The following is a 15,971-nucleotide window of genomic DNA, read 5'->3' as shown; positions in this document are numbered from 1 at the left end:
CTATATTCATCAGAGTTACTGGTCTGTAGTTCTCTCTTTTCTTTGTGGTGTCTTTTTCTTTTTGATATCAGGGTAATGTTGGCCTCATAGGATGAATTTGAAAGTTCTCCTTCCTCTTCTATTTTTTGGAATAGTTTGAGAAGAATAAGCATTAACTCTTCTTTAAATATTTGGTAGAGCATTCACTCTGGGAATGCATTTGGTCCTGGTCTTTGTTGGAAGTTTTTTAATAGTGATTCAATTTCTTTGCTAGTCATTGGTCCATTCAAGTTGTCTAGTTCCTGCTTCAGTTTTGATAGGTTATATGTTTCTAAAAATGTATCCATTTCTTCTAGGTTGTCCAATTTATTGGCATCTAGTTTTTCATAATAGTCTCATACAGTTTGTATTTCTGTGGTGTTGGCTGTTATTTCCCCTCTTTCATTAGTGATTTTGTTTATTTGACTCCACTCTTTTTTGAGGACTCTGTCTAAAGGTTAATCAATTTGGTTATCTTTTTAAAGGAATAGCTCTTAGTTTCATTGATCTGTTCTATTGGACTTTCTGAGTTTCCATATCATTTATTTATGCCCCAATCTTTATTTCCTTCCTTCAGCTGGTTTTAGGTTTTGTTTGTTGTTCTTCTTCCAGCTCCTTCAGGTGGAAGGTTAGGTTGTTAGGTTGTTTGAGATTTTTCTTGCTTCTTGAGATAGGCCTGTGTTACTGTAAACCTCCCCACGAGAACAGTTTTTGCTGCGTCTCAAAGATTGTAGACCATTGTGTTTTCATTTTCACTTGTTTCCATGTAATTTATTTCTTCTTTGATTTCTTGGTTGACCCATTCATTGTTTAGTAGCTCTTTTTCCAGATTTTTTTCTTATGGCTGATTTCTCATTTCACAGTGTTGTGGTCACACAAGATGGATGGTATGACTTTAATCTTTTTGAATTTGTTGAGACTTGTTTTGTGGCTTAATATGTGACCTATTCTGGAGAATGTTCCGTATGCACTTGAAAAGAACTTGTATTCTCCTGTTTTAGGATGGAATGTTCTGAATATATCTGTTTTATCCATCTGTTCCATTGTGTCATTCAAAGCCATTGTTTCCTTATGGATTTTCTATTTGGATGATCTGTCCATTGATGCAAGTGGGGTGTTAAAGTCTCCTATTTTTGTATTGGTATCAGTTAGTTCCTTTGTTATTTAGTGTTTAATGTATTTTGGTGCTCCCTTGTTGGGTGCATAAATATTTACGATTGTTATTTCTTGTTGGATTGTCCCCTTTATTATTATATGCTGTCCTTCTTTGTCTCTTTTACAGTTTTTGTTTTAAAGTCTATTTTTTTTCCAGTGAAAGGCTTTTCTTTTGACGTCCATTTACATAATATTTCTCTATCCCTTCACTTTCAGTCTGCATGTGTCTTTAGGTCTGAAATGAGTCTTTTGTAGGTGGCATATAGATAGGTCTTGTTTTTTATCCACTCTGTCATTCTATGGCTTTTGGCTGGAGAGTTTGGTCCAATTACATTCAAAGTAATTATTGACAGTTATGTATTTATTGCCATTTTGTTACTTGTTTTGTGATTGTTCTAGGTTTCTCTCTGAGCTTTCACTCCCTCTCTTTCACGGTTTGCTGGTTTTCTTTAGTGATATACTTGGATTCTTTGTATATCTGTTACTGGTTTGTTTTGATTTGTGGTTAACATTAGGTTCGTTTAACATCTGGATTTTTAAGTCTATATGAAGTTGATGATCACTTAAGTTTGAACCCACTCTTTACTCTTCCCACCACATGTTAGGTATATGATGTCATATTTCATATCCTTTTATTTTATGAATCTCTTTACTGTTTTTTCAAGAAACACTTATTACCTATTTTATGTTTCCTACTTTTCATACTCTCACTTATGATATTTCTTTTCCACTCAGAGTCTGCTTTAGTAGTTCTTGTAGTATTGGTGTAGTGATCATGAACTCCTTTACTTTTTGTCTAGGAAGCTCTCTCTCTCCTTCTGTTCTGAATGATAGCCTTGCTGGATAGAATATTCTTGGCTATAGATTTTTCCCATTCAGAACTTTGCAGGCCAGAAGGGAGTGGCATGATCTATTCAAAGTTTTCGCTAAAAAAATCTGCTGATAACCTTATGGGGTTTCCCTGGTATGTAATTGTCCTTTTCTCTTGTTGCTTTTAACATTCTTTATCACTGGGGTGCCTGGGTGGCTCAGTCGGTTAAGCATCTACCTTAGGCTGGGGTTATGATCTCCAGGCCTGGGGACTGAGCTCCACATTGAGCTCCTTGCTCATCAGGGAGTCTGCTTCTTCCTCTCTCCTGCTCCTCCCCCCTTGCTTGGTGTTCAATCTCTGTCTCTCTCTTGCTTGCTTGCTCTCTCTCAAATAAATAAATCTTAAAAAAAAATTCTTTATCACTACTTTTTGCCACTTGAATTACTGTGTGTCTTGGTTTGGACCTCCTTGGGTTGATGTTTTTTGTTAGGATCTCTGTGCCTCCTAGATCTGGATATCTTTTTCCTCCCCAAGATTAGGGAAGTTTTCACCTATTATTTCTTCAAATTTTCTCCCTTCTTGTTTCTTTCTGGGATCCCTATATTGTGAATGTTATTACACTTGATTGAGTCCCGAGTTTCTGAAGTCTGTTCCACTTTGCATAATTATCTTCTCTCTCACTTGTTCAGCTTGATTACTTTCCATAACTCTGTCTTTCAGGTAATTAATTCATTGCTCTGCTTCCTCTAACCTGTTTATTCCACAAGTGTTTTTTAATTGCAGTTATTGTATTCTTCATCTCTGATAGGTTCTTTGGACTGATGGACTGATGTCCTCCACTCTTATCTCAAGTCCAGTGATTATCTTCATGATCATCACTTTAAATTCTCTATCAGGCTTATTACTTATCTCTGTTTTGTTTAGGTCTCCTGCTATGATTTTGCCCTGTTCTTTCATTTGGGACATATTCCTCTGTTTCTTCATTTTGCCTAACTCTTTGTGTCTGTTTCTGTGTGTTGGGAAAGTCAGCTACATCTGTTGTTCTTGAAAGCAGTGGCTAGGGCCCACATTTTAAATAACAAGGTCATGTTGGCCCACTTCACAGGAACCTCCCCGCTGCCTCCAAGACCAGGCCTGTCTGGGTTGCTTCAGTGCATGCAGGTGGGGGCAGGGTGCTGCAAGTTGTTCCTTTGGGTCCTCTTCCACTGGGATTGTATAGCCTCTGTGGAGACTGGAGGCCAGGCAGGGTAGCTCTGTGAAGTATGGAAAGTGAGGTCTTGGTGCCACAAGCCGTGGGTGCCATTCCTTCTCTACAGGGGACACTCGGCCCCTGTGGAGAATGGGGCTGGCCATGGCTGCTCCATGAAGTACATCTGGGTGGGGGTGCAGTTTTACAAGGTGCGTGGATCTTCTGAGGGAGGTCAGAGATGCAGTCTTGGTAAGGCTTGGGTGGGCTTCTGAAGGAGGGAAACCACAGCACCAGGACTGAGGTAGGCCCATCTGGAGGGGTCAGGGAGTGGTGTAAGCAAGTTTGGTAGTGAGTGCTGGGTGTTTCCTGAAGTTGTCTTTGTGATTGTGCTGGGGGTGGGGGAGGGAAATGGTACCTGCCAACTCTTTTGTTTGTGGAGAAGTCTCTCAGGAAACTCTGAGATTAGTAACTAACTTTCCCTCTTACATACCCCAGGCATTTTTCAAAATGCTGCTTTGAAGCTGTATCTCCTCAGCCTGTTTGTTCTGCTAACTCTTTTAAGGTTGAGGACTCAGCTTCCTTGAGCCCTCCAGTCTCTCCTTGAGCATCCTCCTGATTTTTAATATTCCAGGCTTTAAGTCCTGCTGGTTGTAAGAACTCACAAAATCAGCCCCTCTGATTTTCAAAGCCAAATGCTGTGGAGATTAGTCTTCCCCATGCAGGCTCCTTGGTGTGATAGTCTATTTCTTATTGTTCTCCTGTGCTCATAGCTCCTGCCTCCTGTATCCAGAATCTCTGGGTTTAGCTTTCCACCATGTCTCTGACCTCCCCCCGCTCTTTAATGTGACCTCTTCCTCACATTTACTTATGGAGTTTGTTGTGCTAGCCTTCAGGTACTTTTCTGGGTTATTTGCACTGATAGGAGGGTTATCTACTATATGTGGGATGACATAAGTTTAGGGTCCCCCTCTTCGACCATCTTCCCTGGAAGTCTTGCCCTATTGAATTTTTAATTCACCTGGTATATGAATGCTCAGTAGCATGGGGCTTTACATATCTGTGTTGGAAATTATCTACTTATGACTTATTAAAGAAAGACGGGTACCCATGGGAAATATGCAGCATGGATGTTAGGAGTATGGATTTAGAGTTACATATGCTTTCAGATTAGCTCCATCATTTGTTGGAAGAATGACATTGGGCAAATAACTTAGTCTCTGTGAGACTCAGTTTTTCTTTATGCAAAGGGAGAGTACAAAACTAGCTTACAGTGTTGGAATTTTTCATTGAATAAAGCTCAGGGTCTTGTTTTCTGTGTGGAGAATGGGAATATTTATTGGCTGCTCACTGTGTACTGTGTATGATGGTGATTGTTGGGATACTAGAAAGGAAAGATACCACATCTGGTCAAAACTCATACCTGGTGAGGTGGGTAATTTTAAGAGATAAAGCAAAAAGGCATATTAAATATTAAGTTGGGAGTATGTGTAAGCTACTGTACTGCAGAAGGTGGGATGGTATGGTGACAATGGGGAGAGTTATTGAAGCCTCTAGGGGAACTATCACGTTAGCCACTAGTTGGAACTCCAAGGGCAAGTATGAATGGGAAGGGTATTCTGGGTAGAGAAAATAACCTAAATGAAGATGAAGAAACATGAGAAGATCTTCTCATTTAGGGGACTCCAGGGTAGTGAGTATGCTGGGAGCCAGGGGTGCAGAACTGAGAACATTAAGGAACAAGCTGAAGGAGATCGCAGGGGTTGGTAGATCCAAAGGGTCTGGGTGTGCCTTGTTAGGAGTTGCCCTTATGTGGAAGACAGAGGGAAGCTGCCTAACCCAGTTTCTCCTTTGAGGAGGTTACGTAAACAGTGGAGTAGAACATGAGTAAACAGTGGAGTAGAACATGAATCGGAGTGGAAGCTGGTGAGCTCAGAAATCCTGAGGATGTGGTTTCAGTAATCCAGGGAAGAAATGACGCAGGCTTGTGCTAAGGTGGATGCAAAAGGGAAAGAAGACCGTCAGGAGTTTAGGAAGTAAAAAAAGGAAGCACCTAGGAAGGAAATAGCTTTCATTGTTTATGTTGGGTGCCTGGGTATGTTGTGGTAAATATGGGAAGAGATAAGTTTTGAGATGGCTGGGTAAAACTAGTTTAAAGTTAGAAACTGCTTCATATGCTTCTGTGAAATGGGGTATGATAAAAAGTAACAGCTTCTAGTCTATGATGATTAAATGAGTGGAAACATGTATTTTGAACTTAAAGTATTATTCCATAAGGGCTATGGAATCTGTAAAAACAACAATAATATGATTACTCGTGGCATTGCTAGGTAGAGGTGCCCGAAGAAATGCTAGATGGACAGGTAAAGAAAGAAGCTAAATACATGGCAAGTGCAGGAGAGTGCTGGCTAGGACCCATCGACTGCAGAGAGAACAGGATGTAGGTGGTGGTTGAAACAGTAGACAAGATCACCTAGGGAGAGCATATCACAAGGAAAGACCAGGGTCAAGTTTAGGACCCTTGTGACAAGTAGCATTGAGGCAGGATCCAGAGGAGGAATAACCAGACAGATAGAAGGAAAACTAGGAACGTTCTGTGTTGGAGGAATCAAAGAAAGATGGCGTCCTCAGCCTCCGATGCTGTAGGAAGGGGCTGCAGAGAACAGCTTGAAAGCTGTAGCTTGACTTCAGCTTGTGTTGCTGGTCATCTTGGAATAGTTCTACTGATGGCCACTAAAGTCAGATCATGATGGACTGAAGAGTGAACTATGAAGAGGTTTAATTCCTTTATATTAAAAGTGAAAATTAAATATCAATTAAATTGTTATGTGGTTGTAGCACCACAAGGAAAGTGGTATGAGGAAGGTATGATCTGGATTAAAATCTTAACCATTTTTTCACAGGGTTCTCCTTCAAAATCTGCGGCTGCATCAGGTGGGAGTATATCTAAGCCTGACTCCTCCAATCTGAGGAAAACACCTGGTTCAAAAGCCAAAGTGGGGCCCTCTGTTTCCTGTTTGAGGCGGAATAGCGACAGTAGAAACCTCAGTTCTGATCGGGCCTTATCTCCGCAGAGGATCCGGCGCGTGTCCGGTTCTGGTAAGAATGAGAGAAATGAGTTGTGCCTGATAGCATTTTTGTGAATTATTTGAATATAAAATTAGGCATGTCAGAAAGCAGAGAGACAGGTTTTGGTTATAAAACTAATACATTTTGTCACTACAACATTTACGTTTTTGTGTATCAGCATGTTATGTAGGGAAGGTAGAAAAAGAAGTCTTAGACACAGCTCTAATCTTTGAGCAACGGAAAGGCTAGTTAGAGAAAGATACAGGTGCATGAACCAACTTCTAAGTTATTAAGAAAAATCATAAACAATTGGGTGCCTGCTATCTACAAATAATTTCACAATTAGAAGTTATTTTTATAAATGTTTAAGTGCTTAATAATACATAAATGTTATATACTAGACTCATTGTGGGCCCTCACTGTGTGAAAAGAGATTAATTTTTCTTTGAGCTTTATTGAACGATGTATGATAAATTTTCAGGGATATAAGAGTGACTGAGAAGTTAAACTTTGCCAAGACAAACTTTTATTTACACTGGTTTATATTTTAGAAGTAATAGTTTCAAGGTCCTGTTAGATTTGAATGCTTTAAGAGTAGCTATTAGGTGTCTTACTAAAAATTTGGCAGATAGATGGACTTTTCTGGGTTACAGATCAGAACAGGAAGTGGAAAAGTCAGTGTGTTTCGTAGAGACTAAGACAAAAACATTGCTACTCATTCCAGTTGACTGAGAACACTGTGCAGGGAACACCCTTTATTTTAACAGGTACAACCTTGGGCAAATTAAAGGCATGCCCGATGGATTTAGTAGTAGGTTCCCTTTTAGTAACTACTGTTGAATGATCCGGGGTGAAAAAAATAACAAAAAAAAGTACCTCTAGAATGATGTGTCAACACATATGAGAACATTTAGCAGAAACTAACAAAACCAAGCAGGTCCCAGAGGATCTCATTACCTCTCTACACCTTGATAGTTTCAGGTTCTATTTCCTAATTCCATTTTGAGGCCTGATGTGTGAGAAGCCTGTAACAAGCAGAGGTGTTTTGAGGGTGATTTATTTAGATTCAGGGCTGGCAGTAAGATCCTGGGGTTGGGAGGAGCAAAGCCAGGACGTGGTATGGGTGGAGGAAGAGGGATTGGCGGTACATTCCATTCCCATCCCTGGAGGAGCTGAGTGGGAAGAAAGAATTCACTTGAAGTCCTCTTCCTTGGGAAGAAAACTAGAAGGGGAACAATGATCCTGATTTTAGATATTGCCACTGTTAGGGGGAGTTGAGGCACAGTGAGATCAAAGCTTTGTTCCTTAGTGTTGATGACAGGGTCAGGGTAGTGGTTGATGATAGGAAGGGTTGTAGACAGATGATGGGGACTCCCCATTTGGATGTTACGAGCACCTGTGGCTTGGTGGTGCTAGAGAGCCATGACCAAGGGCACCATGGCCTTGAGGTTAGGAGCTCTGTGTTCTAGTAATGTTCTGGCACCAGTGAGCTATGCAAGCAAGTCCTTTACCCACCCTGGGCTTCAGCCTTGTGTTGTGAAGTGGGAGGGCTTGAGAATGTAAGGACCTGTCAACGTTTCCACTCCTCTTTCTAGGGGCAGTTTGGGTGCTTGCCTAACTTTCTGAGCAGTGGCTACTACTAGTAAGTTTCTCTGGACCACAGGATGCTCAAAACCCAGAAAACCGGAAGTGCTCATCCTCTCAGGAGATGAGGCCGGTGCCCGGGATATGCAATAGTCCCGGCTCTCTGGGGTTCTGCAACATCAACGATTTCAGTTAGCCTCAGTCAGTTGTGGTACAGAGGCTGGTGATCCTCCTTCTGGCTACAGAGTCAGTGGTAGCCTAATGCTAAATCCTACCACCTAGGTCATTCACCTCAACCCAGCTCCTGGTGCAGGCACTTGATCCCCTTACACCATCACAGGAGGAAGGGTGAGGATATTTTGAGACAGACCACGTTCATACAACTTTTGTTATAGTATATGGCTATAGTTATTTTATTATTAGTTGTTGATCTCTTTCTATAACTCATCTATAAATTAAACTTGATCATAGGTATGTATGTGTAGGAAAAAAGCAGTACATGTAGGGTTTGGTATCATCTGTGGTTTCAGGCATCCACTGAGATGCCCCTATGGCTGGGAGGAAGCGGGGTCGGGGGGTCTCAACTGTATTTTCAACAATGCGAATCTTTTATGTAGAGGATCAGTTCCACTGAAGAGTTAAGCAATTTTAAAGTCCCTTTTCTGTATACTCTATAATATCCTGCCTTAAGAGAAAAGTAGGTCTGTTTACTCTGAATGAAAAGACAAGGACATTTATTGAGCATTTATTAACTTGTATAAAGAAACTTGATAGTTCAGTTATGTATTTGGACTTTTGAATCTGTGTTACTAAGTTTTCTTTTACCTGGTGGTTTTCTATATAGAAATGGAAAAAAAAATTAATGTAACCAGAAACTTCATGGATTCACATTTGAGTGTTTATTTGAACTGTTGGAAGACTAACTTGATTATGCTGTATTTTTAAAAAAAAAAAAAAAGGTAATAACAGCAACTAGCTTGTTTGGATGCTCACATTAAATTGAGAGGTGTTTGTTGTAGGGGACAGGAAATTTAATCACCACAGAGTTAAAAGCAGAACAGATCAAGGAGCAAAAACAGTGTGCCTTTAGATCACTGAGAGTGTGTTACTATTTACTGTACAATGCGGTGTTTGTGTATTAGAATATTGAAACCAAATGGACATCCTCTGTACTCTGTATACAAAGTTACTCTCCTGAAAGGTAAGCGGCAGGAATGTTGCAGCTGGGGTTTTCAATAAATCCTTTCAGAGAACTAAGTAGAAAACCAGATCTAGACTTGAAATAATAGACATTTTCTTGAAGGTTTAACCTGAGTATGAGAGAGAGCTGTGATTAAAGTCAATGGAGCTCTTGCATTTTCCCTGTCAAAATCTAGAAATGATAATATGCAGCATGATGACCATAGCTAAATTTGTACAAAATCTGATGATGACTGATGACAACAAGCCAGATGCAACGTATCTTCGTTAAGAGTATGTGTGTGTTTTAACCACTCCAATTAAATAAGATGAGATTGTGGGGGAAAATAGGATGATAATTATAATGCCAATGATAGTAGTGTACACTTACAAAATGCTTACCAAGTTTTAGGCTCTGTCTTAGGATTAAATGTCTTAATTATATCATTGAGTGCATTTAACCTTCAGAGTAGTTTTGTGAGGCTTGTCCTCATTTTACAGATTGAGGAAAACACCACACAGAAATTAAATAATTTGTCAAGATTACTTAGCTAGTAAGTGGCAGAGGTAGGAGTCAAACCAGGCGGTAGGGCTCTGGAGCCCGTTCTCTTAGTCTTCACATTATCAGGCTGAAGAACTACTCCTGGGGCGCCTGGGTGGCTCAGTCAGTTAAGTTTCTGCCTTCGGCTCAGGTCATGATCTCAGGGTCCTGGGAATGAGCCCTGTATTGGGCTCCCTGGTCGGCATGGAGTCTGCTTCTCCCTCCCCACTCATCCCCCACCCCCGCCTGTGCTCACTCTCTCTTTCTCTCTCTCTCTAAAATCTTAAACTACTCTTAGTATGGCTATAAGTTTTGAAAAATTAAAATTCTCACACTTAACTGAATGGCTTAGAAATTGGCATTTCTCTTCTCAGGCCCTTGGCCCGAGATTTAAAAGATGTTCAAATGTAAAAGATGTTACACGGTTATTGCAAATTGCTGCTGAGTGAATCACTGCATCGTTAAATCCTTCGTGATTCATTCAGGCGTCTTCGACCTATCTGCCACCTTCTTCTGAAGGCGATACCAGTTCTTATCAGGCTTTAGATGATAAATGTGTGTTTTCCTTCATACAACGCTGTAATTGCCCTTCCGATGACCAGCCTGAGCAAGGTAGGGTTATGGAAGTCGGACAGAACACACTCCCTGGCCTCTGGATCGTGTAACCTACCCGGGGAGGACAAGAGCGTGTTTATGACTCAACCACAGAGCCGCACAGAAAGGGTGTATAAAGGGTGTGGAAATGGCCCCTAAGTGCTTTAGGACTCTGGGGAAAAGGAAGAATGTTCCGGGGTTGGTCTGATGATACCAGAGCCTGAAGAAAGGCCTCATGATAGAAATAGTCTTTAGTTTTTCCTCTGGAGAAAGAAAAATAACATTTCAAAAGGATAAACCTTTGCTTTCATTCCGTTTATTGTGGGTTAATAAAATAAATGCCTCTGAAACCAGGAGGACATCCCATACTTGTAATGACTTGCCTAGCGTTATAGGTTTCTGAGCTTTCTTGCTTAGTTGTTTTTTCCGTAGTTGTTTTTTGTAAGCTAATTGTCTATTTAGTGTTAAAGGGAATTTAAAATCATTTCAATTCACTTTTATATCATTTTAGTCTTTTCTAGGTGAGTTTGAGAGAAATAGCTAGCAAACTTAGGAGAAGGATACTCACTATAAATTCTTTAAAAACAAGAAATTATCCCCTAATAACTTACTCTAAAAGCTAACTTCAACGGGTTGGTTTTGGTGCTTCTATATTTGCATGTAATTAATACACTTTTTAAAGAAGGGATCTCAAGTGTTCTTGGCATAAAAATAATAGTCATAGTAATGTTTTGAGCGCCAGTGACATGCCATGCTCTGTTCTAAGCTTTCTAAATGCCTGTTTTCATTTACTCTCACAACTCATGATGTATAGACAGGTATACTCCTCCCACTTCTGCAGATGAGGAATTGGAAGTTTTGAAACCTTTTTTTTTTTTTTTTAAAGATTTTATTTATTTATTTGACAGAGATCACAAGTAGGCAGAGAGGCAGGAGGAGAGAGAGAGAGAGAGAGAGAGAGAGGAGGAAGCAGGCTCCCTGCTGAGCAGAGGGCCCAATGCGGGGCTCGATCCCAGGACCCTGGGACCATGACCCGAGCTGAAGGCAAAAGCTTTAACCCACTGAGCCACCCAAGCACCCTGGAAGTCTTAAAACCTTAAGTAACTTGCTCAAAGTGACGCAGTTCATCATTGGTGGAGACCGGAAACAGAACAAGCAGTCTCTATGCTCTTGGCCTCTATAAATACACCCAGGGGTCTGACACCCTGACTTCTCATCTAACAAGGGTCTAGTGAGTGCCTGCCTGTGCTGGGAATGCGAGACAGGCACAAAACAGATACGTTCTTGCCTTTACAGAGCTTAAATTCTAGTCAGGTGCATCAGAAAATTAAATAAAATGTTGAGAATGTAAGATGATAAATGCTGAGAAAGGTGGTGAAGGGAGTTAGATCTTAATATCAGGTGGCTGAGAAAGGACTTGCGGAGCAGGTGACAAATGAGCCAGTGCCTGAAGGCTCAGAAGGAGGGAGACATTGAGACATCAGATGACAGGCCTTCCTGGGCAGAGCGAACGGCAAGTGCAAAGATGGAGGTGAGGCAGCCTGGGGGGTGGGGGGAGGTGCTCGAGGGACCAGGAGCTGCCCAGTGTGCGTGGTGGGGGGCCAGGAGGTGCGGATGAGACCAACCAAGTGGGGTCTTACAGGCATCTGGGGGACAAGTGTCTTCTCTTTTATTCCTTCCTGACATGATAACTGCAGTCTCGATCATTTTACAGGCATTCCACTCCATTCTTCTCACTTGGCGAGTAATTCTGGAGAAGATTATTTTCTAGAATGACCCATGCATGAGGCATCATAGGTCACTATGCACTTTTCTCTTACTCTATGAATTCAAGAAAAGTTTTGAGAGCCTGCTGTGTGCCGGGCACTCTACTAGGTTTGGAGAATACAAACATGATGAAATAATAGCCCCTTGTCATGATCTCACTCACTGGAGGCTGAGCTGGAAAGGGGAGTTGAAGCACATCATGTGAATGCAGACTCTTCATTCTTCAAACTGCAGCTGACCTGTCCTGGCCCCTGTGATATTTCACATTTATTATGCTGTACTCGGATTATTTTTGTACATGTCGGTCTCCTAAGTTGTGAGGTCCACAAGGAGAGTCCAGGTCTTGGTTATTTTTACATGTTTCATTGCTTAGCACAGTGTACCTATTACACAACAGGTGTTTAAAAATGTTGTCTGGCCTGATTTGAAGGGAGACTTCTGTGAAGGGAACACCCCTGACTGGGCCTGAGGGCAGACCGGAGAATAGCGAGGACATTTGAACTGGCCCTGAACGTGCCTGTAGAAGTTTGCCAGACATGGAAAGTTGCTGGCATTCCCAAGGGTGCAAGTGGACAGTTACGAAAGGGTATGGTTCGTGTGGGAACACCGAGGACAGGTCCGCATGCGTCGAACAGACTGAGTGTTGGGGTAAGTGATGGATGAGCCCCAAAGATTTTGAGGTTGATCAGTTCTCTAGCAGTCGAGATACAAACTTGTTAGAGTTATACCAGTGTGGGAACAGGAAGCAGAGTGAAAATATTAAAAATGTTTTGGAGGAGGAGGGTCTGGTCAGCTTCTGTTGGTGGCCGATAGTCCCACGTGTCTCCTCAGTTTGCTTGTTGGGCGGCCATGGAGCGAGACAGCAAGATAGAGTAGTAAGAAGAGGTTCTCAGGAGGAGACAGATGGGTGTAGTGGGGACATGTTGAATTTGAAGAGACCGAGAAGCCCCTCAAAGTGTGTTTGAGGTTTAAGACAGTTAAAATGTATAGAGGGCAAGAGCTGATAAAGATCAAAGCAGCAGGGACAGCTGGCGATCACCTCAGGGACGCATCAGAATGCATCCAGCGCACAGGCAAGGAAGTCTGAGAAATAAAGGGGATGCACCAGTGTGTCTGTGCGGACCCACTTGGAGAAGAAATAGGGCATTTTGATAGTTGAGTGTTAGAGTAGCGGCTCTGGATAATGGGCTGGGCAGCTTCTTCCTTTGTATTTTGCAGCTCACTTTGCTGAGGTTAGGTAGGTGATGTCTCTGAAGGGAGTTTGTGAAAAATGTCTTCATTTGCATATTTTTATAACCTTAGAGAAGTTTTGAGTCACAGTGACCTCACTGTTCAAAGTAGCTCTGCTGAAGAACCTTGGCTTCTACTGAGCCAGGATGGTCACGGTGTGCCTTTTCCCACTGTGGTGAGGAGCCCCGTGACTGCGAGGTGAGCTCCTTCACCACCAGATAAATCAGTCTGCTGACAACCTATGAAGACCCTGTTCATCTTTATATGGTAGCTGGGGAAAGGATGAACGCTTCTGAGTCTTGAGTTTATTACACCTTTAGTTGTGGGATGCATGTTCCCAGGCCCGTGACTGTGGAAGTTAATTTTGTTTCACACACGAAGCGGGAGACGTCTTGGGAACACATTTGCAGAGGCAGGTACAGACAGTATCACCACGAACACTGGGCTTCTGTGCAGTTCCAGTCCATGTGAGAACCTTGCTTTGTGGGATGTTCTGGTTTCTCTGTCAAATTACCACCCTGTTAATACCTGCGGTATTTTTGTTGTGACTCACCTGTACTACCGTGACTTGATTTTTGCCTTTACTCTTGAGTTTAAGCAAATAGTGCTAGTTATGTAGATTGTTTCTTGTGTCCTATGAATACAGCCTAGTCTTAGCTAACTCAAGAATGTGGGCTCTCAAATCTCTGAAATTCTGTGTTCTGGAAGATAATCCATTTAGTTGACACTTCGGGAGTGTATACTCTGCCCATCATACCCAGACCCAGAGGAATTGTGGAATGAGTAGGACATGGTGCTTGCCCTTACCCATTACCAGTCAGCTAGGAGAGGTGATGAGTTCATGCCCCATCACATGTGTCCTTACGATATTTTAAGGAAAAAAAAAAAAAAGCCATAGGATTTCAGAGGAAGGTAAGATTACCAATACCAAAGTTTGCTGAAACTCTTTTTTGTTAGAATATAGGTAATTCTATAATATGATTGAGGTATCCCCTTACAAATGTAAGTACCAGCCTTGGTTTAGTGTTGATGCTTTCTGCTATTTAGTAATTTTTGGCATCAAGATCCTAGATCTACAACTAAGAAGAATACATCTCGATCAAGGTAATTTTTAGGTCTTAACTGATACACTAGGAAGTAGAAATGAAGGGACAGTTAGGGTTCAGACTATGGAATGTAGAGATTAAAAAACCAAGTCAGTAAAGGTCCTCGGAAATACGGAGGAGGGTGGTTGGGCAATTAGTCTACAATCCATTGGTGTTCTGGCAGTTAACAGGCAGAGGAAATCCAGACAGAGCCCATGCCTGTCAGTGTCATGGAAGGAAGGGGAGAAGCATGGTTTCAGACAAGGTAAACCTTAAATTTACCCCTCTTGGATCTTGAAATTAACCAGTTAATTTGGATAGCTCATCAGATTTCTGCTGCCCTCATCCCAGTAGGCTATTTTTTTTTTAGATTTATTTATTTATTTATTTATTTTTATTTATTTGACAGAGATCACAAGTAGGCGGAGAGGCAGGCAGAGAGAGAGGGGGAAGCAGGCTCTCTGCTGAGCAGACAGCCCGATGTGGGGCTCGATCCCAGGACCCTGAGACCATGACCTGAGCCGAAGGAAGAGGCTTAACCCACTGAGCCACCCAGGCGCCCCGATTTATTTATTTTTGAGAGAGAGTGCACACATGAGTGTGGTAAAGCCTGGGGGAGGGGCAAAGCGGGGGTAGGGAATCTCAAGCAGACTGCCTACTGAGTTTGGATCCCCGCATGGAGCTCGATCCCATGACCCGGAGATCCTGACCTAAGCTGAAACCAATAGTAGGACAGTTAACTGACTGAGCCACGCAGGCACCCCCCAACAAAGTAGGCTATTTTGAAAGTATAACGCTTTCACTGAAAATTGGAAAAGAAAACAAAAATTCCCCTTAATGTTATCAATGCCAAATAGTTTTTGACTTCATAATTAATAACTATTCAGTGCCTTTTCTTTTTGCATGAGTTGATTGAATTTTCTTTTTCATTTAAAAGGCGTGGTGCCTTCTTTCCTAGATTCTTACATTCTTATTCTTAATAACGTGATTTTAAACAACCTTACAATATTTCATTATCGAAATGTGCTGCCATATATTTCTTCAGACTTCTTTGAACATTAGGGGTTTTTTTTGTTTTGTTTTTGTTTTTTTAAGATTTGTTTATTTTAGAGCATGAGAGAGCAGGCACGGGTGGGAAGGTCAGAGAGCAAGGGAGAGAGAATCTCAAACTGACTCCACACTGAGCACAGAGCCTGACACAGGGCTCAATCTCACGACCTGAGCTGAAAACAAGAGTCAGACTTAACTGACTGCGCCACCCAGGCGTCCCTTTGTTTTGTTTTTATAGTGTGTGAAATAATTCTACACTGAAGAACTTTGTACATGAGTGTAAGAGCTTGGTCAGATAAATTCATTGGATACATTCCTTTAGATGGAATCAGAGGGTGTGAGCATTTGTAAGACTTTTGATACATGTTGCCAAATTGCCCTTCAGAAACAGCATACAAGTCAGTGCTCCTACTCTGAGTATGTGTTAGAGTGTTTTCCAACACCCTTGCCAGTATTTTGACATTGCTAACACTCTTTCCAAATATTTACTGTTGCAGAAGGTGCAAAACGGTATCTTACTTTAATTGGCATATGCTTGGCACTCAAATCTTTATTGAATAGGTGTAGACTCAGGGATCAAAGTGCTGATGTACAGAAGTGAATAAAAGATTAAAAACATGCCCTCCTTGAAGTTACATTCTGGTGGGAGAGACAGGTAATACATGAGTCAAAGTATAGAGGATGCTTGATAATCTGAAGTAC

General features: G+C 41.6%; 1 protein-coding gene across 3 annotated transcripts in view; it reads left to right on the top strand.

Annotated features, from left to right (window-relative positions):
• MTUS1 (microtubule associated scaffold protein 1) overlaps nucleotides 1–15,971 on the top strand; it is a gene marked incomplete at its 5' end in the record, with an annotated part of 168,740 nt that overhangs the window by 58,168 nt on the left and 94,601 nt on the right. For all 3 annotated transcript variants that reach the window (XM_080796036.1, XM_080796035.1, XM_080796034.1), the window contains one exon: nucleotides 6,074–6,269. In XM_080796036.1, the coding sequence (XP_080652162.1) occupies nucleotides 6,074–6,269 (196 nt within the window). The remainder of the gene's footprint in view (nucleotides 1–6,073; nucleotides 6,270–15,971) is intronic.

The sequence above is a fragment of the Martes martes genome (assembly GCF_963455335.1).
Source record: "Martes martes genome assembly, chromosome: 2".
Lineage (NCBI taxonomy): Eukaryota > Metazoa > Chordata > Mammalia > Carnivora > Mustelidae > Martes > Martes martes.
Note: the sequence above shows the minus strand (reverse complement) of the source record. Positions and strands in the feature narration are given on the sequence as shown.